Genomic DNA, 22,234 nt, shown 5'->3' with positions numbered 1-22,234 from the left:
GAATGTTGAAAATGATTTTCTGTATTCACCCACCCAACCGTAACTTGTTAAGTAGAGACTTGTTAACTAAACTTAATGCTACAGTTTATTGTACCCCAGATAGAGTTTTCGTTGATATCCCAAAAGATGATATATTAAACCGATGAGTAAGCAGGCAAATTGAGGAGAGGGCTCTCCCAGGAGGAGTCGGGGTCTGACACTGCCTCCCAGTCTATTTTGTCTCAGATGCCAGAAACCATATGGACAGAATATTCCAATGACAGTGGACTGTTGATCCCAGAAAGAAACCCTAGTCTAGATAGCTACTTTAAAAAGGAAGCTCTCTCCGAAGTTTATTGCTCCCCTTCAGAATTGGCCGATGTATTTTATAATTTCGGCGCATTACATATGAACCTCAAAATAATGGACATTTAATGAGTGTGAAGCAGAAAGTGAATATCCAACAGAAATTGGTAATAAATATTAAGAGTAGACTTAAATGCAAACACTGCCTTCCAATAAGGAAAAAGTTATCATGTTTGTTTTGTTTGTTTTTAAACCTTACAGTGGCGGTGAAAGCAGAACACAGGTTGATAGTGATCCGTGTGCATTAGTAGTAGTGATTGAGAGGGTCTTTCCTATTGGGAAGAAAGGGAGGGTCTTGTTGAAGGAAACAGATATGGACACGAGTGAAAGTAACAAAGTGAATGGTAATATTAGTGGCTTTCAGACAGCACTCTAATGAGGCAATATCTTAGTAATTTGAAGGAGTAAATGTTTCAATACAAGGTCACATGATGAACAGAGGGATTGAGCCTTGGGACTAATATAATATTAATTCGATAGTTTGAATATACCAGTGATTTAAGTAAGAAGGTAATGTCATCTAAAACAATCATCTGTTTCCATGATGTGGAACACTGTCCAGAATTGGAGTAAATCCAAGTCAATGTTTTAGTACTGAATACTGAGCTGATAAGTCAGCATTAACTTTTTGAAGGCCCTAGCAGATTTGCTAAAAAACAGGTTTTATATTTTGACTAGTTGATGTCACAGGAAGTTCGTACAGAACAGGTCAATGCAACCCAATTGTGGTAAGAGCTTGGAAACAATCTGAGTCAACGTTTTAATGATGAATAATGAATAATGTCAATCATGCTTATTTGACTTGTTTGAGTAGCAGTATAAGAGTACTGAAAGGGAACGCCCTCCTCGGAGATTTCATCAAGCTTGGATTGAGTTTGTGAACCTCTCTGGCCGTTATAATGAAGATTGATTCATTTACATTGAGTTTGAGTCCTTAGTGGTGAATATCCATGACAGACTTTCGGGAAGCAAAGTGTCACCGGCCACAACAATATGATGCAAAATGCCTCATTAGAAGGATCAGGTAGGCCCCCGGGCACACTCCCTGAGGAGGGCTTTGCACTCATATTGCTAGCAATGAAATCGTTTCCTGGTTGTTAAAACTCGAATTGTTCGCATAATTTCAGTTTATTTGAGAAAATAAGCTAGTATAGTGTAGAGAATCATTGTACCATCTAAACCGCTGTGAAATATATTTTCCATAACCAAAAATATTGTATTTTCAGCTGTTTGAAGCTGGTGTACAAAACCAAAAGTAAAATTATGCAAAAACAAAACTTAAAAACGGGAAGTATATAAAAAGCGCACATAGAACAGATTTACAGCTTCTTATACTTGCTTTCAAGTAGAATGATAGATCTATAACTCATACTCATATGTGAATTTTTTCAGGTTACATATTTAAGCAATAAGGCACGAGGGGGTGTGGTATATGGCCAATATACGACGGTTAAGGTATGTTCTAAAGCACGACGCAACGCGGAGTGCCTGGATACAGCCCAAAGCCGTGGTATATTTAAGCTTGTTTCAGGGTCAGCTAGACAAATCAAGGCTAGTGGAATCAACTGGTTGTGCACAGCACACAGGGTTTTGGCATCATCACCACACATCAGATGTTACAACCTGTGACAAGGCTGCACAACTGGCCATTCTCCTTACAGATTTGATTGTTTATTGACAGAAACAGTGTGAAATGAAGGGGACACAGAGAGAAAGGAGATCAAAGTACAGGCCAGTAGGTGCCGAGATTCTTACCCACACATGGGTACCAGAGGCCAGTGGTTGACATGATCAACCATGCTCTTTGCACTGCAGCAGGGGTGAAATATACCATTAAGAAGTAAAGAAAGACCAAATCAAATCAAATCACATTTTATTTGTCACATGAGCCGAATACAACAGGCGTAGTAGACCTTACAGTGAAATGCTTACTTACAAGCCCTTAAACAACAATGCAGTTTTAAGAAAAATAAGTGTTAAGAAAAAAATAGATAAGTCAAATGCAAATAGTCCTGGTAGCCATTTGATTAGCTATTCAGGAGTCTTATGAATTGGGGGTAGAAGCTGTTATGAAGCCTTTTGGACCTAGACTTAGCGCTTCGGTACCCGCTTGCCGTGCAGTAGCAGAGAGACAAATCTATGACTAGGGTGGCTGGAGTCTTTGACAATTTTTAGGGCCTTCCTCTCACACCGCCTGGTACAGAGGTCGTGGATGGCAGGAAGCTTGGGCTCAGTGATGTACTGGGCCGTACGCACTACCCTCTGTAGTGCTTTGCGGTCGGAGGCTGAGCAGTTGCCACACCAGGCAGTGATGCAACCAGTCAGGATGCTCTAGATGGTACAGCTGTAGAACTTTTTGAGGATCTGAGGACCCATGACAAATCTTTTCATTCTCCTGAGGGGGAGTGGGCTTTGTCGTGCCCGCTTCACGACTGTCTTGGTGTGCTTGGACCATGATAGTTTGTTGGTGATGTGGACACCAAGGAACTTGAAGCTCTCAGCCTGCTCCACTACAGCCCCGTGGACTGGAATGGGGGCGTGCTCGGTCCTCTCCTTTGTCTTTAATCATGTTGAGAGAGAGGTTGTTATCCTGGAACCACTCGGCCAGGTCTCTGACCTCCTCCCTATAGACTGTCTCATCGTTGTCAGTGATCAGTCCTACCACTGTTGTGTCGTCTGCAAACTTAATGATGGTGTTGGAGTCGTGCCTAGCCACGCAGTCATGGGTGAACAGGGAGTACAGGAGGGGACTGAGCATGCACCCCTGAGGGGCCCCAGTGTTGAGGATCAGCGTGGCAGATGTATTGTTACATACCCTTTGAATTGAACTCCAGCTCTTTCTTGAAGTCAAGGTCACTTACACAGTGACCATCAACAGCCTGGATGAGAGCAATGGTTCCATAGGGAACTCTTCCCTTCTATGTCTGCCAGGACCAAAATTGTGACCAGGGATATCTCTGGCATCATCCATCCATAGATTTGTGGAGAAACTTTAGCAGAGAATGAACCCATCAATTTCCCTTGCACTAAAGAATTTGAGATCACAGTTTTTTAAACCCTTATTTTACCAGTTAAGCTGACTGAAAACACATTCTCATCTACAGCAACAACCTGGGGAATAGTTAAAGGGGAGAGGAAGGGGGACGAATGAGCCAATTGGAAGCAGTTCAGTTGTGTAAAGCAAAACAAACTATTTTGGCAAGAGCTGGAGTTCAATTCAAAGTTTGTCTGGTACCATCTGATGGCCATAAGCAGGTTATCTACAACAGTGGCCTCATCAGGGTCCATCTTCCACCTCACTGTCCGAAGACACACACTTTCAGCTGACATCATGACAGAGAGAAAGGAGACAGAGAAAATAAGACATAACACCAGCCCCAAGGACCATTGGGGTATGTTGTAGAATGCTGGCTGGTGAGTTACATGTACAATGTGAGTATTGTCTTCTCTGTTTGCAGTCTGTTGTGGCAAGTGGAGGATTTAGGTATAGGCGACATGGGCAGCCGCAAAAAAATTGGATTGGTGACATTTACGCGATCGGTTTTCAATCGCTCATTTTCAAGTCACGTCAATGATATCATGTCACCGTCTGGGACTGTGGGTCAATTAACCTTGTCGGAGTGGGTGCCCTAATTCAAGTTTGTGAGCTAGGCAGGCCTGGGAAGGTCTACCACTCAGAAGTACGAGATGGGGAGGGGGCGGGGGTAGGTTGACCTCAGGTCTCCCCACTGGAAGCCCAAGGTAGGGAGAGCGGGGGAATCTATCAAATAGTGCACCTCTAACTTTGTACAGTACTAATTCAATTAGTAAAATCAGTCACACTACAAAATGTTACCAAATAAAACACAAGTCATTCGTAATACTGTGAATATATAGTTTCACAGACATATTGTTGAAGGGGTGGTTCCCCTCAGGGAGCCATATAAGCTAGAACCACAAGTGGTTGTGGCTGTAACTCTGGCAATAAGCACAGCCATCCAGGACAGGGAGGGTAAGGAAGTCATTGCCATCCAATCAGTTCAGTTACCCTGAGAAAGTGAACTGACAGATAGATGCATTTTGTCTTCATATAATTTCATATTGTGGAATTTAAATGATCAACAGGCCAATGTTTAAAACGTAAATGCTTCTTTCAATAAATAAAATGTATTTCCCTTTTATTTATTTTCAGCTCGATGTTGTCCAGAAATCCAAGAGGGAATATCCAACACTTCTTTCTAGGGTTTTATGACTATTGTCAGTGATGTGCTTTTGCTTCATGAATTGATGGTGTCAATAAAGTGTTTTCGTCCCTGATGAATATTTTCCTCCTCAACAATTTCATGTGGCCTAGATATGAATAAATGGATTTTCATTTGACTTTAAGCCTTTTTCTATTAACCAAGTCACAGTGACACAGTATTAGTAATTGGTCATTCATGCTTAATCCATCATTAGGAAACATATGCCAAACTTTTTGCATTAAATCCAAGTAATTTATGGACAATTAGAAAAATAGGACCATCTATGAACTATGCAAAGCGCTCAATTATGCACCCTGGCTTGAAAATAAATTATTTCCAACATAGTATGTACCTCGCACCGCCCATAATTTGTTCGTCACTAGTTATTACAGCCACAAAGTACTAAACCCCGCCCATTACTTAAATGTATCTTCTCAAAATATGATTTTAAACCTAACTCTAACCTTATCCACACTGCCAACCTTATGTCTAACCTTAGCCTTACATTAAGACCAAAAAGAAAACGTTTGTTTTTCATGAATATTTACGATGGCTGTGGTAACTAGTGGAAACCCAATAACTTTCCTACGCGATGCACATCAATAACAGGCTCTCTGATTGGTCAGGGACACATGAACGGTGCATTTGTAAATGGCTTTCCTTGGGAATAATGTAATGTTTTATTTGTTGTAATGTATTATCAGCACCTTAAAGCATTTTGTCGCAATTTTGAGTAACATTTTGTTGATCGTCTTGGATCTGGAAAACGATGTCGGCCGCAGAAGGCGATCGCAGTTCGGAACAACTGAATAAATTCGAGAAACTGACAGTGAGGCCTCCAGTCAGAGTAGCAGGTCAGTCAAAAACAACATGTAGCATATCCAGCTAGCTAACGTTAGCCATATTACTAGAGACCTGTCCGCTGGTAACGTTACTGTTATGAAACCAATTCAATGAATATATGTTTGACAAAGTCCGCAAATCTTGATTGCAGAGGATAACTGGGGTTTTATGCTATTGACATTGAAAGGCAAGATGTTTAACCAAATGTAACAATAGCGGCGACCTAGGTAGCTAACTAGTTAGCCTATGTCTGAACCACTAACTAGCTAACGTTACCTAGGTAGGTAATTAGCTATCTATGTTTATTTTGGTTTGGTCAGAGAGCAATAAACCATGGAAACAACGTTTAAGAATAAAATATGAACGTAAACAATCTCATATTAGCCTAATCTACTAACGTTATTAGCTGGATTGCAAATGTTTTAGCTGACTAACGTTAATTCTAGCTAACGTTATTTCACGTATGTCAGTTTTTTGCGCTTCATGTTGTTGGCTGAACCAGAATCTGTCTTTACAGGAGACGTGCATTAATAAGACCAGATTCTGGGTCAGTTGTTGGCTATACAAATGCTTGATGCATAACGTTCGCTAGACTGACATCATTATGATTATGGAAAGATGGTTGGTGGTCGACTCATCTGCAGAAATGCTCAACTCCAGGTGATCCTCCATCCTTGCAAAAAAAATCTGTTTAGTAGAACGTGATTCATACATTTAACTGAAGCTATTGACCACGGTATTGATTGATTTACAGTATGCGAATGACCTCGACACTGACTCCAAACCACCAAGATGAGAAATTGATCATATTTCATTATACACATCATCACATTATTTTGGTCCTCAGGCATTAGGCTTTCTATTGTTGTCAATACACAGGAATATAATCTAATGCTGTTTAATAATCACATATATACTGATGCCGGGTGGATTTGTGTTTGTTACATCAAGGACTGCATACGGAGCCCCAGGTACTGTGGTCCACAGTCCAACAGTTGTTAGCCAGCTGGCGGCAACCCTTGTTCATAGTAACATAGAGCTCACCAGCTTGTAGTCCTAAATACAGGAAATCGGTTACATCTGGTTCGTTCAGCAATTCCTATGGTGGGAAAGAATGGGGTTTTGGAATAAACACTGAAAATGAGGTCTGAGGTTAACGCAGGCTTAGGAGATCTTGTGTTTTTTCCCCCCCTATGAGATAATATCAGTCAATTAACAGGACCTTTCTGAATTATGAATTATGAAGACTATGTTCTTGTTTTGATTAAATAAATGCTTAAAGTGACATTAGCTAATGAAGATTATCACAAAACGTATAAGATCTCCTAAGCCTGTGTTTACCACAGACCTTATTTTCTCTGTTTATCAATATACATTCCCCATAGGCTTTGGCTAATGAGCCATGGCGGAGTTAGTGCCTACAAAAAGACGCCATTACTATTGCTCTCTGTAGGTATAGTTGTGTGTGGCCTACTATTTAGCTGTTGTGCAATATCTAGGCAATGCCTTCCTTCTTCTAAAATTATGTTGAGTGTGTGTGCACAAAGGACATGTGCTAATGAGAATGCATGCTGTAGAAAGAGGATAGGCTGCATGCTGTAGAAAGAGGATAGGCTGCATGCTGTAGAAAGAGGATAGGCTACATGCTGTAGAAAGAGGCTAGGCTACATGCTGTAGAAAGAGGCTAGGCTACATGCTGTAGAAAGAGGCTAGGCTACATGCTGTAGAAAGAGGCTAGGCTACATGCTGTAGAAAGAGGCTAGGCTACATGCTGTAGAAAGAGGCTAGGCTACATGCTGTAGAAAGAGGCTAGGCTACATGCTGTAGAAAGAGGCTAGGCTACATGCATGCTAATGTACATGCACTCTTCTCTGTAACTCATGATCACTGAGCAGATGTAATCCTAGACTGGTTTTCAGCGGCTGGTGAAATGTCTTACAGTACAGACACAGAAACACTTATAGATCGTATGTCCAGATAAGCTTATGTATGTTTCTTTCAATGCGTGGACATTGAGTGACATTGAAAAAAGCCACCTAGCAACATAGAGAGGACATGAGTGCCTGGGCAATATAAAGCCAGGCTGTCAGACCAGCTCACAAAGTTGAATGCACGGGGATGTTTAGGGCCTGGGAGAACAGAATGCACGGGGATGTTTAGGGCCTGGGAGAACAGAATACATGGGATGTTTAGGGCCTGGGAGAACAAAATGCATGGGGATGTTTAGGGCCTGGGAGAACAGAATGCATGGGGATGTTTAGGGCTTGGGAGAACAGAATGCATGGGGATGTTTAGGGCCTGGGAGAACAGAATGCATGGGGATGTTTAGGGCCTGGGAGAACAGAATGCATGGGGATGTTTAGGGCTTGGGAGAACAGAATGCATGGGGATGTTTAGGGCCTGGGAGAACAGAATGCATGGGGATGTTTAGGGCCTGGGAGAACAGAATGCATGGGGATGTTTAGGGCCTGGGAGAACAGAATGCATGGGGATGTTTAGGGCCTGGGAGAACAGAATGCATGGGGATGTTTAGGGCCTGGGAGAACAACAGTGTGACAGGAACTGGGCCAATGGACAGTGACAGTGGGATTTGGTAGCAGAGCTTGGGTGTGAGCCAGCCTCTTGAGCTTGGCACTGTCTGTCTGCTGATGGACAAAACACATGCCTGGTCCATTATACTGCATTATACAACGGCATCACCATCCCCACTCGGTTCGTGCTATGTGAAAGTGGCATTGAATGGTGGAATGTTCTCAAACCTAGAATAGATGTGTTGGTTTAAATGCGGAAGACACATTTCGGTTGAATGCATTCAGTTGTGCAACTGACTAGGTTTTCCCTTTCCCTTGACCTAAGGTAGCCTAGGTCCTGTACTTCATTAAAGTATAGCATTTTTGGATTCTAGTAGAGTGGATTTGATCATGCCTGCCCTACATTGAGACTGAAGATGAAGAATGACCTGTGCTCAACCCATTTCTTATCTCGTCTTTTAGCTTGTTAGTTGAGTGTCGTTTTGGCATGGTAAAGCTTTATCTCGGTCTCAAGCCTGGCGCTGAGAGTATCAGTGTTTCACATATGGTGTGAATGGACAAGTACCTGACAAAATAAACCAAACACTTGAGTCAATAAGGGATATAAAGTATATTGAAAGCAGGTGATTCCACACAGGTGGAGTTGCAGAGTTAATAAAGTTAATAAAGGAATTAACATCCCATCATGACTACCATGCATGGCTAGAAGAAGAGATCTCAGGAACTTTGAAAGAGGGGTCTCAAAAGAGCATAGGGGGTTTAAAGGGTGGTGTGTGTGTGTCTGTCAGATCTCAACCTAATTGAACACTTATGGGAGATTCTGGAGCAGTGCTTATTAAGATGGTATTTTCCACCACCATCAACAAAACACAAAATTAGGGAATTTCTTGTGGAAGAATGGTGTCGCATCCCTCCAATAGAGTTCCAGACACTTGTAGGATCTATGCTAAAGCGCATTGAAGCTGTTGTGGTGGCCCAACACCCTGTTATAAACAAACCAGTAACATTCTAGGTCTCTGGAATGTGTGTTCCTTTCTCTTGTACACAGTGTGCTGCAGAAACGGGTTATTCTGTTTAGCACGGACTCTCGCTATGCTGTTGGACATGGGAAACATGTTTTGGATAGCTTGCCCTCTGTAGTTCACACTGCAACCCACGGTCTCTGAAAAATGACTACCCTGTAAACAATGTCCTGGGTTCTGTTAGCCTAACCTAGGATCTGCATCTAATCACAACATCATCATGGTGCTATGTTAGAAGAGGCCATTTTGACCCCCTTGAGTCATTAGGGACCCCTTGCTCTGCTGCTGATGTTTAAGAAACAAGTGGTTGATGTGTGTGTACTGACCGACTGACGACTCTGATTGTGGTGACGGGCCCTAAGAAAATTAGTATGGCCTCTAGGTTGGGTGTGAGTGTGTCTGGGCGAGTTCGTTTTGCATGCCCCGGATGGGCAGACCCTTCCATCGGTCCTTCCATTTTAGACCATTTCATTGATCATTAAGTGAACTCTCCACCCACCCGGGTCACCGGGCCATGAAAAACACACTTGCCTTATGTTAGTGTCTTTTTGTCACTTTCCAGCACCCACCCATTTTGTTGATTCTCTCTGACTATCAGCTCAGTCAGTAGAGCATGGCGCTTGCAACGCCAGGGTTGTGGGTTCGATTCCCATGGGGGATCAGTACTTACAAATATACGAAAATGTATCCACTCACTACTGTAAATGTCTCTGGATAAGAGCGTCTGGTAAATGATAAGAATGTAAGAATCAGCGTGTTCTCTACGTGCCAGCTGCCAGTCTAATAGCTGACTACTCGCCCTAATCCTTATGTGGCTGGCTACTTAATTGATGCATCCAAATGAGAATTGAACTGTTTTCTTTATGTTGGCTGGGAACACTGGTATCAGCTGCAGTGTTGCAGGTTATGGACCAAATGCCCAGCCTAGGAATTAGGCTATTGGTGGTGAGCTCTGTGTTTTTACTGCAGAGAGGAAAGTCATGCAGCTGAAAGGTGAAGGTGGCAGGGCTCTTGTGATCTCTCTTGGTGGACAGTCACTGTGGAAAAGAGCGCCCCATCGGTGGGACCTTTTGAAAGCTGTGTTCCTAAGTCTGAGACGTTTTGTTTTCAGTGAATCCACACACACACTTTGTTTTTCTATCCCTGTGGGGACCAAACATTTATTCCCATCAAAATACTATTTTCCTAACCCTGATTCTAACCCTTAAGCTAAGCCTAAAATATCCTTTGCCTTATTGGGGATCTGGGAAATGTCCCCACAAGGGAACATTTTCCTTGTTTTTCTATTTTTTGGTTCTAGTTAGAACAGTTTATATTTTTTTGATCAACTTTTATTATCATGGCAGCATGATGTGAACCCATGAAGATTAACACAGGACTGATGAACGATGGCCAACTAGGCTATGTGTGATTCCTGTAGTTGTAGCCCGCTGTAGCTTAACATCTCTCTCCACCTTGTCCCTTACTGTCATCCTCCTCCTAATACCTCTACCACTCTGTACCACCCCACAGGTCTCCATATGCCCCCAGCTCGGAGCGGGCATCGCTGCGTGGCAGACAACACCAACCTGTACGTGTTCGGGGGGTACAATCCGGACTATGATGAGTCGGGCGGCCAGGAAAACGAGGACTACCCGCTGTTCAGGGAGCTGTGGAGGTACCACTTTGCCACGGGCACCTGGCAGCAGATCCGTACAGAGGGCTACATGCCCACCGAGCTGGCCTCCATGTCAGGTAAGGGAACCAGTAGGATTGTTTTTTTCAGGTATGGAATTTAAAGGGACACTACAGTGAAAATGATCTTTTAGCCTACGGTGTCCCTTGATGTAGTATCTTCAGGTACCGAAGGGTATTATGTTCAGGGGTACTGAAGGGTATTAGGTTCAGGGGTACTGAAGGGTATTATGTTCAGGGGTACTGAAAGGTATTATGTTCAGGGGTACCGAAGGGTATTAGGTTCAGGGGTACTGAAGGGTATTAGGTTCAGGGGTACTGAAGGGTATTATGTTCAGGGGTACTGAAGGGTATTAGGTTCAGGGGTACCGAAGGGTATTATGTTCAGGGGTACCGAAGGGTATTATGTTCAGGGGTACCGAAGGGTATTAGGTTCAGGGGTACTGAAGGGTATTAGGTTCAGGGGTACCGAAGGGTATTATGTTCAGGGGTACTGAAGGGTATTATGTTCAGGGGTACCGAAGGGTATTATGTTCAGGGGTACTGAAGGGTATTATGTTCAGGGGTACTGAAGGGTATTATGTTCAGGGGTACCGAAGGGTATTATGTTCAGGGGTACTGAAGGGTATTATGTTCAGGGGTACCGAAGGGTATTATGTTCAGGGGTACTGAAGGGTATTATGTTCAGGGGTACTGAAGGGTATTATGTTCAGGGGTACCGAAGGGTATTATGTTCAGGGGTACTGAAGGGTATTATGTTCAGGGGTACCGAAGGGTATTATGTTCAGGGGTACCGAAGGGTATTATGTTCAGGGGTACTGAAGGGTAATATGTTCAGGGGTACCGAAGGGTATTATGTTCAGGGGTACCGAAGGGTAATATGTTCAGGGGTACTGAAGGGTATTATGTTCAGGGGTACTGAAGGGTAATATGTTCAGGGGTACTGAAGGGTATTAGGTTCAGGGGTACTGAAGGGTATTAGGTTCAGGAGTACTGAAGGGTATTAGGTTCAGGGGTACTGAAGGGTATTATGTTCAGGGGTCCCGTGTGGCTCAGTTGGTGTTGTGTAGTGGCTTTGCTGGCATGCATATAAAAACTTGTTTTGTTTTAATTTGCCCCACCAAGATTTACATGCTAAAATCGCCACTGATCTGCAGTATAAATGTAGCTCATTGAGCAGACTTAGCACAGATTTGACAGTCATTCAGTACAAATGAAATACCAGGGCCCATCTACTGTAGTAATTTACCCTTGACATTTATGAATGGAAAACTCAGGTTGCAGTATTTACTTTTTCATTTCCAATGCATGTAATCCATCAATAACAACTTAATACAGTATGGTCACTTCTTATCAAGAGGGTAAAGTAAAAATCCTAGAATTCTCCACATCTAAAATGTTTAATTAAATCAAACCAATTGTGATTGTATGAAAGAATGCTTGAATGAACAAGCACTGCCAATGAGATGCTGGTGGGGGTTAAACTGATTTAGAACGCAGTCACTTGTGACAAGTTTTGGTTAGTAAAATATGATTTAGCTAACTCATTGATGTATTAAATCACGAAAGAGCATTTCTACACCTCATTAACATCAAATGGACTGTTTGATAAATAATTGGTCTGTGGATGATTTTCCGGTTTTACCTCGTCATCCCATGATATTATGACCTCAGAAGACAATGGATTATCAAGTTTAGTGATTTGGTGAAAAGCCTCCAGATGGACAATCCCACCTGCTGTCAGACCGCTGGGTATAGTGTCCAGTAGCCATGACAATGGGAGGGACTTCAAATCTAATTTTATTGGTTGAAAACACATATTTAGCTAATGTTATTTTGGGTGTAGCGAAATGCTTGTAAAATAAGTCCAGTAAGAAACACTTTGTTTTCCGTTGCAAAATGTCTTAAGGTTTTGCTACTGTGTGCCCTAATGAACACGACCCAGCTTAAACCCTCAGTATTGTGTCCCTCAGCTGTTTTACATGGAAACAATCTGCTGGTGTTTGGTGGCACTGGGATTCCCTTTGGGGAAAACAACGGGAATGACGTCCACGTCTGCAACGTCAAGTACAAGCGGTGGTCGCTGCTCAACTGCCGAGGGAAGAAGCCCAACCGAATCTACGGACAGGTAGGCCAATCAAATCTGGCATTACTGGCTCACCTCTGATTATCTTCTCTACTTGTTCTGTCTGCCACTGCCTCCTTGGCTTGCTCTGGACTCTTCTGAGGTTTAGGCCTACACTCCGTTTCCTGTTAAAGGGCACTTCCGCCACTTTTCAACCTCATTCATTATCTCCAGTACCATATCAGTGTAATCAGACACCTTGACTTTTTCCACATTTTGTTAGGTTACAGCCTTATTCTAAAATGGATTAAACAAATATTTTACTCTCATCAATCTACACACAATACCCCATAACGACAAAGCAGAAAAAAAAAAAAAAAAGTTTGCTTAAAAAAAAGTTGATCACATTTACGTAAGTATACAGACCCTTTACTCAGTACTTTGTTGAAGCACCTTTGGTAGCGATTATAGCCTCGAGTCTTCTTGGGTATGACGCTGCAAGCTTGGCAAACCAGTATTTGGGGAGTTTCTCACATTCTTCTCTGTAGATCCTCTCAAACTCGGTCAGGTTAGATGGGGAGTGTCACTGCACAGCTATTTTCAGGTCTCCAGAGATGATCGATCGGGTACAAGTCCGAGCTCTGGCTGGGCCACTCAAGGACATTCAGAGACTTGTCCCGAAGCCACTCCTGCATTGTGTTGGCTGTATGCTTAGGGTTGTTGTCCTGTTGGAAGGTGAACCTTCGCCCCAGTCTGAGGTCCTGAGCACTCTGGTGCAGGTTTTCATCAAGGATCTCGCTACTTTTCTCCATTCATCTTTGCCTCCATCCTGACTAGTCTCCCAGTCCCTGCTGCTGAAAAACATCCCCACAGCATGATTCTGCCACCACCGTGCTTCACCGTAAGGATGGTGCCAGGTTTCATCTAGACGTGGCGCTTGGCATTCACGCCAAACAGTTCAATCTTGGTTTCATCAGACCAGAGAATTTTGTTTCTCATGGTCTGAGAGTCTTTGGGTGCCTTTTGGCAAACTCCAAGTGGCTGTCATCTGCCTTTTTACTGAGGAGTGGATTCCGTCTGGCCACTCTACCATAAAGGCCTAATTGGTGGAGTGCTGCAGAGATGGTTGTCCTTCTGGAAGTTTCTCCCATCTCCACAGAGGAACTCTAGAGCTCTGTCAGAGTGACCATCTGGTTCTTGGCCACCTCCCTGACCAAGACCCTTCTCCCCCAATTGCTCAGTTTGGCTGGGCAGCCAGCTCTAGGAAGAGTCTTGGTGGTTCCAAACTTTTCCATTTAAGAATGATGGAGGCCACTGTGTTCTTGGGGACCTTGAATGCTGGAGAAATGTTTTGGTACCCTTTCCGAGATCTGTGCCTTAACACAATCCTGTTTCGGAGCTCTACGGATAATTCCTTCGACCTCATGGCTTGGTATTTGCTCTGACATGCACTGTCAACTGTGGGACCTTGTATAGACAGGTGTGTTCCTTTCCAAATCATGTCCAATCAATTGAATTTACCCCAGGTGGACTCCAATCAAGTTGTAGAAACTTCTCAAGGATGATCAATGGAAACAGGATGCACCTGAGCTCAATTTGGAGTCTCATAGCAAAGGGTCTGAATACTTAATACATTTTATAATAAGGCTGTAACATAACAAAATGTGGAAAGTTCAAGTCACTGTATGTGAAAACAGCACCTTTCTGTGATCTGTGGTTAAAACACAAGAAGGGTCCTGAAAAAACTGCTTCTCTGTGACATAACAGGGTAGGATTAATCGTGAAACAAGGGATTTTCAAAGCCTGCAAATCGTTTCTAGCCAGAGGGAGGTTTTTTTCTTGTTGCCCACGTCACCGTGAATCTCATAGTGTTTGAAAATCACAGTTTTTCAAAATGTTTTAACTTTTGATGATGTCATTGGATATAACTTTTTAACGTCATATTTAGTTCTACAAAATGTAGAAATGCACTGTTTTCACTTGTAGACACTGGTATTGAGTTGGAGGTAATGAACATTAGATTAGAAAGCTCTTATGCACTTTGATATGCATTTGTAAAATTTGAATAAATTCTGATTGACTTAACTAGAAGGCATTAAAGAATCCCAGGGGAGCATATTATATAGCAGAAGTAGATATAGGCAATCCTTGCAAATAAAAATATTTATTGTTGTTGATTTCCATTAAAGTTTGATTTGGTAGCCATTTTGTTTCTCTCTCCCCAAGGCGATGGCCATCATTAACAGCTTCCTGTATGTATTTGGGGGAACAACGGGCTACATCTACAGCACAGACCTGCACAGACTGGACCTGAACACTAGAGAGTGGATCCACCTCAAACCCAACAACCCACCAGATGACCTGCCTGAGGAACGGTGAGCATCACGCCTTAATCGGTCCCACCGGATCATGTCATTGTCCCTCCCTGTTTGTCCAATTTCTTCTGGTTGGTGTCTAGCGAATACACCCTAGTCACTGGGTAGCATGACCTGACTTATTCCTTTCAGCTCCTAGAGGAGCAGAGGGCCTCATAAGTAATGAGTCACGTCTGTTTGTGTCACAGGTACAGACATGAAATAGCACACGACCGTCAGAGGATATACATCCTGGGAGGAGGGACCTCCTGGACCTCCTATCCTCTGGACAAGGTAGTACACCAATCTGTCATCAACATAAACCTGTGGTAGTTTGTGGCCCTGTTCCAATCACTTTCACCTATCCATCCAATTCAGATCTGTGATAACTTCAAGGAAGGTCAGAAGAATGATCGTAAACCTGTGATGGTAGTGAATCTGACTAGGCAAACAGACAGCTAATCTGGGTCATTTGGTCACTTGGTGGTTTTCAGGCTATTTTTAGTGCTGTAAAGCCATAAAGATCGAGGAAGCAGCGACTTCTGTCACTGAGTGAGGCTGGGTTGTGAGGCTGGGTTGTGAGGCTGGGTTGTGAGGCTGGGTTGTGAGGCTGGGTTGTGTGGCCGGGTTGTGTTTGTGTGTGTTGGAGGTGAACTCATTTCCTCTTTTTTTTGTACCAGATACATGCGTACAACCTGGAGACAAACTCCTGGGAGGAGATCTCAACCAAGCCTCATGATAAAATAGGTTTGTGTTTGATGTTTTAATAGAAAACGAATGTGCTGTCTATGGGTCTTTTTCTTCACATATCACTACTCATCCAATTGCTTTGGGTTTTGACAGGGTACCCTGCTCCCAGGAGATGTCACAGCTGTGTGCAGATACGGAACGGTGAGATTCTTCTCATTTTATTCCATAGCAGTAGTATTACAATGTTTGTACAGGAGGTGTAGGGGTGTCGTTGCCCACTCCGGACCACTTAACCCTCTAACGGTGGTGGTTTTATCAGAGCCACTTTCAGAAGTCTTCATTAGTCTGCTTCTGTCTGCCTCCGCATCTCATTCAACAGTTCCATTCAATGAAGTCTCAAATAGGGTTTGGGGGGAAAAAAAAAAGTTATTTTCTTCATCCCATCAATATATTCTAACTGGTCTCAGTCTAACCCATGATGTTGTGTGTCTCAGATGTGTTTCTATGCGGAGGTTACAACGGTGAAGTCATAGTGGCTGATCTGTGGAAGATCAGCCTGCAGACGTTCCAGTGGACCAAGCTCCCAGCAGTGATGCCTGAGCCAGCCTATTTCCACTGTGCTGCTGTGACCCCGGTCAGTAGGGCACTACACCAGAGGAAAGCTCAGCTGTTTATTATGTAGTAGTTGATGTAGAACTGTCATAGTGTCCCATTTAGTGTATACGCATTTCGCTGGTTTCAAGATCTAGCATAGTAGACTTAAAAGGAAACGCCACTCAAAAACTACCAATGTTGATACAGTCCCAAAATGTTTTGCATGTCAGCAGTCAAACTTCAAAGATATTGGACTTTCAAGAAGCAAAGTGTCACTTGACGATGTTCCTTTAATAAGGTGCTATGTCTCCTTAACCCCTCTCTACTACCTCATTTCAGAACTCATTTGTAAGTCCCTTCATCTCTCTGGCCTAAGCCCATTTGTTTCCAATCCAACTAGCTTTATTGGCACGATTAGTCAGTATATTCTTACACTGCCAAAACAAGAACACAGGATCATCCTAAATCAATAACCACAATTCAATATCCAGCTCATATTTCACTCACTCTCTCTGTGCGACTGACTGTTGCATGGCGATAAAGGTTTCTGATTGTGATCTTCTCTCCGGTCAGGCTGGCTGCATGTACATCCACGGTGGTGTGGTGAACATCCACGAGAACAAGCGGACTGGCTCCCTGTTTAAGATCTGGCTTGTGGTGCCCAGCCTGCTGGAGCTGTGCTGGGAGCGTCTGCTCAAGGCCCACCCCCAGCTGGCTCAGTTGCCCACCATGCAGCTCCTCCACCTGGGCCTCACACAGGAACTCATCGAGCGCTTGAAATAAAGGAGGGAGGATGGATGGACGGACGGGAGGTGATGTCGGACGGAGAACACAGGATTTATTTTTAAGGGGGTCGCCTTGAAGGAGTTGATGGTCCCTCTGCCTACGTAGCCCCGCCTTAAAACCAAAAACAATGGGATTTCTTTTTGCGTTTGGACGTCTGATGATTTTAAAGGGAATCCAAGTTGAATGTTTCTTGACCCCGCCCCATTCCCCCGTCTCACCCCCATTCCCCCCCCACACGCCTCTAGCCTCTCAATCCGCCGGCCTACAGACCCAGTGCAGACCCAGAAATCATTTGCTCCACGGCTTTCAGATTCACGACGACCCTCACTACTTCCTCATTTTATATTGGCCTTCATGACTTTAATAAGAAAGACATTTCAGAGGAATGATTATTTATTTGAAGGACGTTTATTTGTATGTATTTTCACGAGACATCCTGTTCGGCATTTCTCTCACATTTATTTTCTCTCTACATACAATTAGGAAAGTTGGCATGTTTTTGTGTGACAAGGGGAAGGTAGTATTGGTACCACCCTCATGCCAGACTTAGACGGAGGTTGTCGTCAACACTTTTCCCTATTCAAGGCTTATTAATAACAGATAGTGTCTGATTTTAATAGTTTATGTGTGAAGAACAGACTGATGCTACTGTAGTTGGGTCTCTAATAGACCCCTTCCCTTTCACCTAATACCCATTTAACACTTATCTGATATGCATTCAGGTATCTCGGATATACATACAGGTATTTGGAACAATTATCTCTGATATACAGTTCTCTGTGATAGTTATCTGTATCAGTGTCCCAAATTGCACCCTATTCTCTCTGTAGTGCACTATTTTTGACCAAGGGACTTATATCCACCATAGTAGAAACATAATATGAATGGAAGATGGGTAAGAGTCAAAACACCTGGTCTCCATTCATTCTGAACTGTATCAGTCACTTTAGTATGCTTGTGGTAAGTCCATTTGTAAACTAAATCATCCCATCACTGTGAATATGGTGCTCCATAAAAGACTTTAAAATGTTTTTATTTAAATAAAATATTCAATTTCTGTTCCAACTTTTACTCCATCTTTGCTAATAGAACATAAATATAAACAGATTTTGGGGGATCTGTTTTAAGTAGAATACTAACATTGATCTGATTCAGTGCCTTTCCCAAAGTTTCAATGATATTGAAGTACCACAACCTAGAAAGGAGAAGGAAACATGAGTAATGGTTTAGCTTGATCTGAACATACTGACCATCTAAAAATGACTCCCATTTGGGATCATTTCTCCTTCTCTATAATTTCCCCTCACATTAAAGATAACATATGCATCACTTGTCAGATCAGTCAACAATGCATTGCTGAATCTTTTCATTGTGCCCTTTCCAAACACATTGAACTGCTCCATTGTCAAGCAATCATTGGACAAATAGTTAAAGCAGCAATAATGTGGGAATATGTATTTATGCTGCTGTATTTATGGATGACTTAGAGTTCATGTATGTTGTACTTGGGCTGAATCTGAACAGTATTCTGCTGTTAAGGCTCAATGTATGCAGACAGAGTGCCAGGGTCAGATAATCAACACAGTTCAGATTATATGCTGAGTTGGGGACGTGGTTTAACGCCAAATATTATGGCACCTTGAATTCAATGCCATTAAAATCTGCCTTGTGGAACAAAATTGTATTTATTGATCGTTGCCAAGGGGGTAGTTTAAAATGTTAATGAAAACCCATGATTCCCTACTCCCCATCAAGGAAATGCCTAAATCTGTGCCTGTCCTCATTTTATTACACCTCTTCTCCGCATGATGTCATTAGTCACCTTTTGAGTTGGAAAAGTCATCTCCCTTGGACTTGAATCCCTTCTGTGCAGCAAATGGTTTTTAGGCGATCGCTGAATTGATAATTGTATTTGTGAATGTTTTGTTTCGATTGTTGACAAGTCAATAAACATGTACTGTAAATAGTTCGGTATCACCTTCGTTTGCTTAGCCTGGTCACAGATCTGTTTGTGCGGTCTTGCCGATAGTCGTTGAAGCAAGACAGCACAAACCGATCTGGGAATGGTTTGTCTGCTTCAACAGTAATGGTAACTGGCATGGAATGAGCTGTCATCCTTGCATGAACCCTTGTAGTGCACACTTTACCAAGTACTATCTAGGTTTGCCTAATAGTCAAGATTTATTTAACCACCATAACATCCTCTGTGCAACAAGCACATTGAAATTGGCATGCCCTTGCTTATGACTAGATACCATTCCTTTACAGAGAGCTGTGTGGAAGGTTGTTTACCTGCCTGCTCAGGTACAAGACCTTGTTGAAATAGACCTGGCTGCACCTTATCCAATGCAATACTTTGCAACAAAGAAAATCACAAGAATAGAAAACAGAACAGGAAGGTCAAGAAAGTGGCAGTAAATGTGTACTTTTTCCCATACAAATCCTAGCATAACACCATGTGTAGATTTCTTGGTCCATATGAACCCAGCTTAATACCCAAAGGCCAATGAATGTGAAGCACAATTGTGACCACTTTATAAATTCAATATTAACATACCCTGCTTTAACATTTGCATTTTAATCTACCAAAATCCTACTGAAAACACATGTCTCCTACATGTCATTTACATACACCCCAGGATGTGCAGTGCTTAAATAGAAGGAATGTTAATTTAAAAATCATAATGCAAATAATTCCAAAGGTAAAGGGCATGTTCATTAGGCACAAATGGAAGAAAACAAATTGCAACAGGGAGGGACTACCTGGACTTCCCACTGCGAGCCCTTATGAATACGACTGAAAGACAGAATATAACTCGACATGGCATCGAAATAGTTAACACAAAGGCAGCTCCTGTAAATAGTGACTGACAGGACTCTAGGAGTTGAAGTTTGTTCTTTGCGGAGCAGCTCAACAGGCACGGGGTGATGGGGCGAAAAAGTACAACGCCAGTAGAATGAGGTAAACCACCACCAAAGCAGTCCCTGGAAAGGAAACAGAGGTTTGGAATTCAGTCTAATCCGTGATATCCTGCATAGCAATGTGAAGCAAGCACAACAACTTACCCTGAAAGTAGTCAGACTTGCCATCCATGAAAATGTAGTTGACCACAATCACACTAAAGATGCTGGCCCAAAGATGCAAGTCACTGAACAGGAGCATGAATCCCACATCCTGGAAAAGAGATGGAGTCCTGTTTGATGGGACCTTCTCACTGACCACTACAGTCTACGATCAAAACTTGAGGCTTTATGTACAGAAACAAGTGAGATACTGACAATTATATTGATTAAGTGCACATCTGATGCAATTAAACACAATGCAGATAAAGATTTAAAACGACTTACATAAAAAGTGTTGAACAAGATGAGTAAGGGAATCTGAATCATGCAGACTTGCACTGCTATGCAGTTTCCCACCTCCAAGCTGCAGACAAATCAATGTGAGGTTACAGTTCTGGGAAACCCCGGGCCTAGGGGGGCAACAGCACTTGCTCTGGGAATCATGTCAGATTTTCATGGCCAAATCAATAAGGGTGATCTTCAGACAGACAACTCTCAACAAACGACGAGTTTGGGTAGGTGGGGCTTAAAAACAATCCCCTTGGAAACATGACAGAGGCGGACACACAACGCGGACGCGGACAGCTAGGCTAATTTTAGCCACAGCCAGTCAGTGGTTGTTGTAAGCTTGTAATACTACTAGTAACTGGAGAAATACACTCATTGGGAGTGTAAAATATCTTTCGCAAGCTCCATCAAGCTAGCTACCAGAAATGTTTACGGCAGGGTTCTGGACGGATTTCCCAGTGCTCAACTCCACCCTTTCCTCTCAGCCAAACTGATGTTGGTTTATGTTTTATTTAACTAGGAAAGTCAGTTAAGAACAAATTCTTATTTTTAATGACGTCCTCGGAACAGTGGGTTAACTGCCTTATTCAGGAGCAGAACAACGGATTTTTACCTTGTCAGCTCGGGGATTCGATCTAGCAACCTTTCGATTACTGGCCCAATGCTCTAACCACTAGGCTACCTGCTGCCCCCTATGTACAGTGTATCCTTGAACATTGGTACATTGTGGGAGGCAACCGGTCTGTCTAGAGATACTAGGTTATACATGACGAGACAAGATCCATCAGGAGAGTGAAAACGCAGTATTAGAGCTTGATAGTGGCTTACCTGAGACTGATGTTATTCTGCAGGGCAAACTGGATTCCGTTGAAGATCTCAGGAATTTCTGGCACCATCGCCAACACGGTCACGCCGATGAAATACTGCAGAAATGAATGACCGACAGTGACACATTGCACTAGCCTTTACATAGTCAGGACATAACATTGTAAAAGTTGTTTGGCTATCCTTATGCTTATCCTGAACAGCAGGTCACATCATGCGTGTAAAATTCTGTTTTATAAAATGACAGGGGCTTTCAATAATAAGCTTTCCAGAGACATTTTCTACCCAATTACAAGAACCATATCATATTATTATTCCCCTGGGTATGGTCTCGGTTGGTCAATGGGCATGAAAAGGAAGGAAGAGGTTTAGAATGGAGTGAAACGGGGACGTACCATCTGAACCTAGCCAATAAGAAATGCAAATGCTTATTTTCTGTTGCACAACATTTTTCTACGCTGTGGCCTAATGAACATGGCTCAGGTGTGGGCGTACCTGGGAGATGGCGGAGTGGTCGAGGATGGGTTTGATGTGCTCCGTGGTGAGGTCGGCACAGGCAGCCATTAGCAGCGTGGCCATGATCAGCACAGACAGAGCCCTCAACCTGGACCAGTGGACGACCGTGCCGTGACCCCCTACACACACAAACAAACATTAGAAACCAATACAATGAAGTATCACACATTCCAGTTCCTGTCTACTATATAACCACGACACCACAAAAGTTTAGAACTTATGGGAAAAGCTTGAAATAATAAAGTGTTTGTGGTTGGTGGGCTCACCGCTGGCGCCCCCCGGTGGGCACTGACCCTGGTGGTGGTCGTGCCCGTCACTGACTTGGATGTCGTAGATGTGGGAGTGGGTCTTCAGGGTGAAGATGAGGCCGATCAGGTAGGCGGAGGGCAGCAACACGGAGATGGTGTATACCAGA

At 43.0% G+C, this 22,234-nt stretch overlaps 2 protein-coding genes across 2 annotated transcripts; one reads left to right on the top strand and one right to left on the bottom strand.

The window, feature by feature from the left end:
* The first annotated feature begins 5,125 nt into the window (after window positions 1-5,125).
* Window positions 5,126-19,093, top strand: LOC129847430 (kelch domain-containing protein 10-like). The gene is made up of 9 exons (XM_055915221.1): window positions 5,126-5,422; window positions 10,477-10,698; window positions 12,612-12,766; window positions 14,930-15,078; window positions 15,267-15,351; window positions 15,738-15,804; window positions 15,901-15,948; window positions 16,242-16,381; window positions 16,915-19,093. The coding sequence occupies exons 1-9, from the start codon at window positions 5,338-5,340 to the stop codon at window positions 17,122-17,124; spliced, it is 1,161 nt and encodes a 386-aa protein (XP_055771196.1). The 5' UTR covers window positions 5,126-5,337; the 3' UTR covers window positions 17,125-19,093.
* Window positions 19,094-19,186: 93 nt separating this feature from the next.
* Window positions 19,187-22,228, bottom strand: LOC129847431 (uncharacterized). The gene is made up of 6 exons (XM_055915222.1): window positions 22,086-22,228; window positions 21,799-21,938; window positions 21,307-21,401; window positions 20,476-20,554; window positions 20,194-20,302; window positions 19,187-20,112 (listed from the first exon to the last, which is right to left on the bottom strand). Exons 2-6 carry the CDS (start codon window positions 21,880-21,882, stop codon window positions 20,039-20,041), a joined length of 441 nt encoding a protein of 146 aa, XP_055771197.1. The 5' UTR covers window positions 21,883-21,938; window positions 22,086-22,228; the 3' UTR covers window positions 19,187-20,038.
* Between the last annotated feature and the right edge of the window lie 6 nt (window positions 22,229-22,234).

The sequence above is a fragment of the Salvelinus fontinalis genome, unplaced genomic scaffold (genome assembly GCF_029448725.1).
Source record: "Salvelinus fontinalis isolate EN_2023a unplaced genomic scaffold, ASM2944872v1 scaffold_0841, whole genome shotgun sequence".
NCBI classification, from domain to species: Eukaryota; Metazoa; Chordata; class Actinopteri; order Salmoniformes; family Salmonidae; genus Salvelinus; species Salvelinus fontinalis.
This window is presented reverse-complemented; position numbering and strand designations above follow the sequence as displayed.

Bases quoted from the DNA above. Each gene is read 5' to 3' on its own strand.
- LOC129847430 (XM_055915221.1), top strand. From the start codon at position 5,338: ATGTCGGCCGCAGAAGGCGATCGCAGTTCGGAACAACTGAATAAATTC. The intron at 15,352-15,737 runs GTAGTACACCAA...TTTTTGTACCAG, and splicing joins CCTCCTATCCTCTGGACAAG to ATACATGCGTACAACCTGGA. The intron at 15,805-15,900 runs GTTTGTGTTTGA...GGGTTTTGACAG, and splicing joins CAAGCCTCATGATAAAATAG to GGTACCCTGCTCCCAGGAGA.
- LOC129847431 (XM_055915222.1), bottom strand. From the start codon at position 21,882: ATGGCCACGCTGCTAATGGCTGCCTGTGCCGACCTCACCACGGAGCAC. The intron at 20,303-20,475 runs GTAAGTCGTTTT...TCTCTTTTCCAG, and splicing joins TCTTGTTCAACACTTTTTAT to GATGTGGGATTCATGCTCCT. The intron at 20,113-20,193 runs GTAAGTTGTTGT...TTTCCTTTCCAG, and splicing joins CAAGTCTGACTACTTTCAGG to GGACTGCTTTGGTGGTGGTT.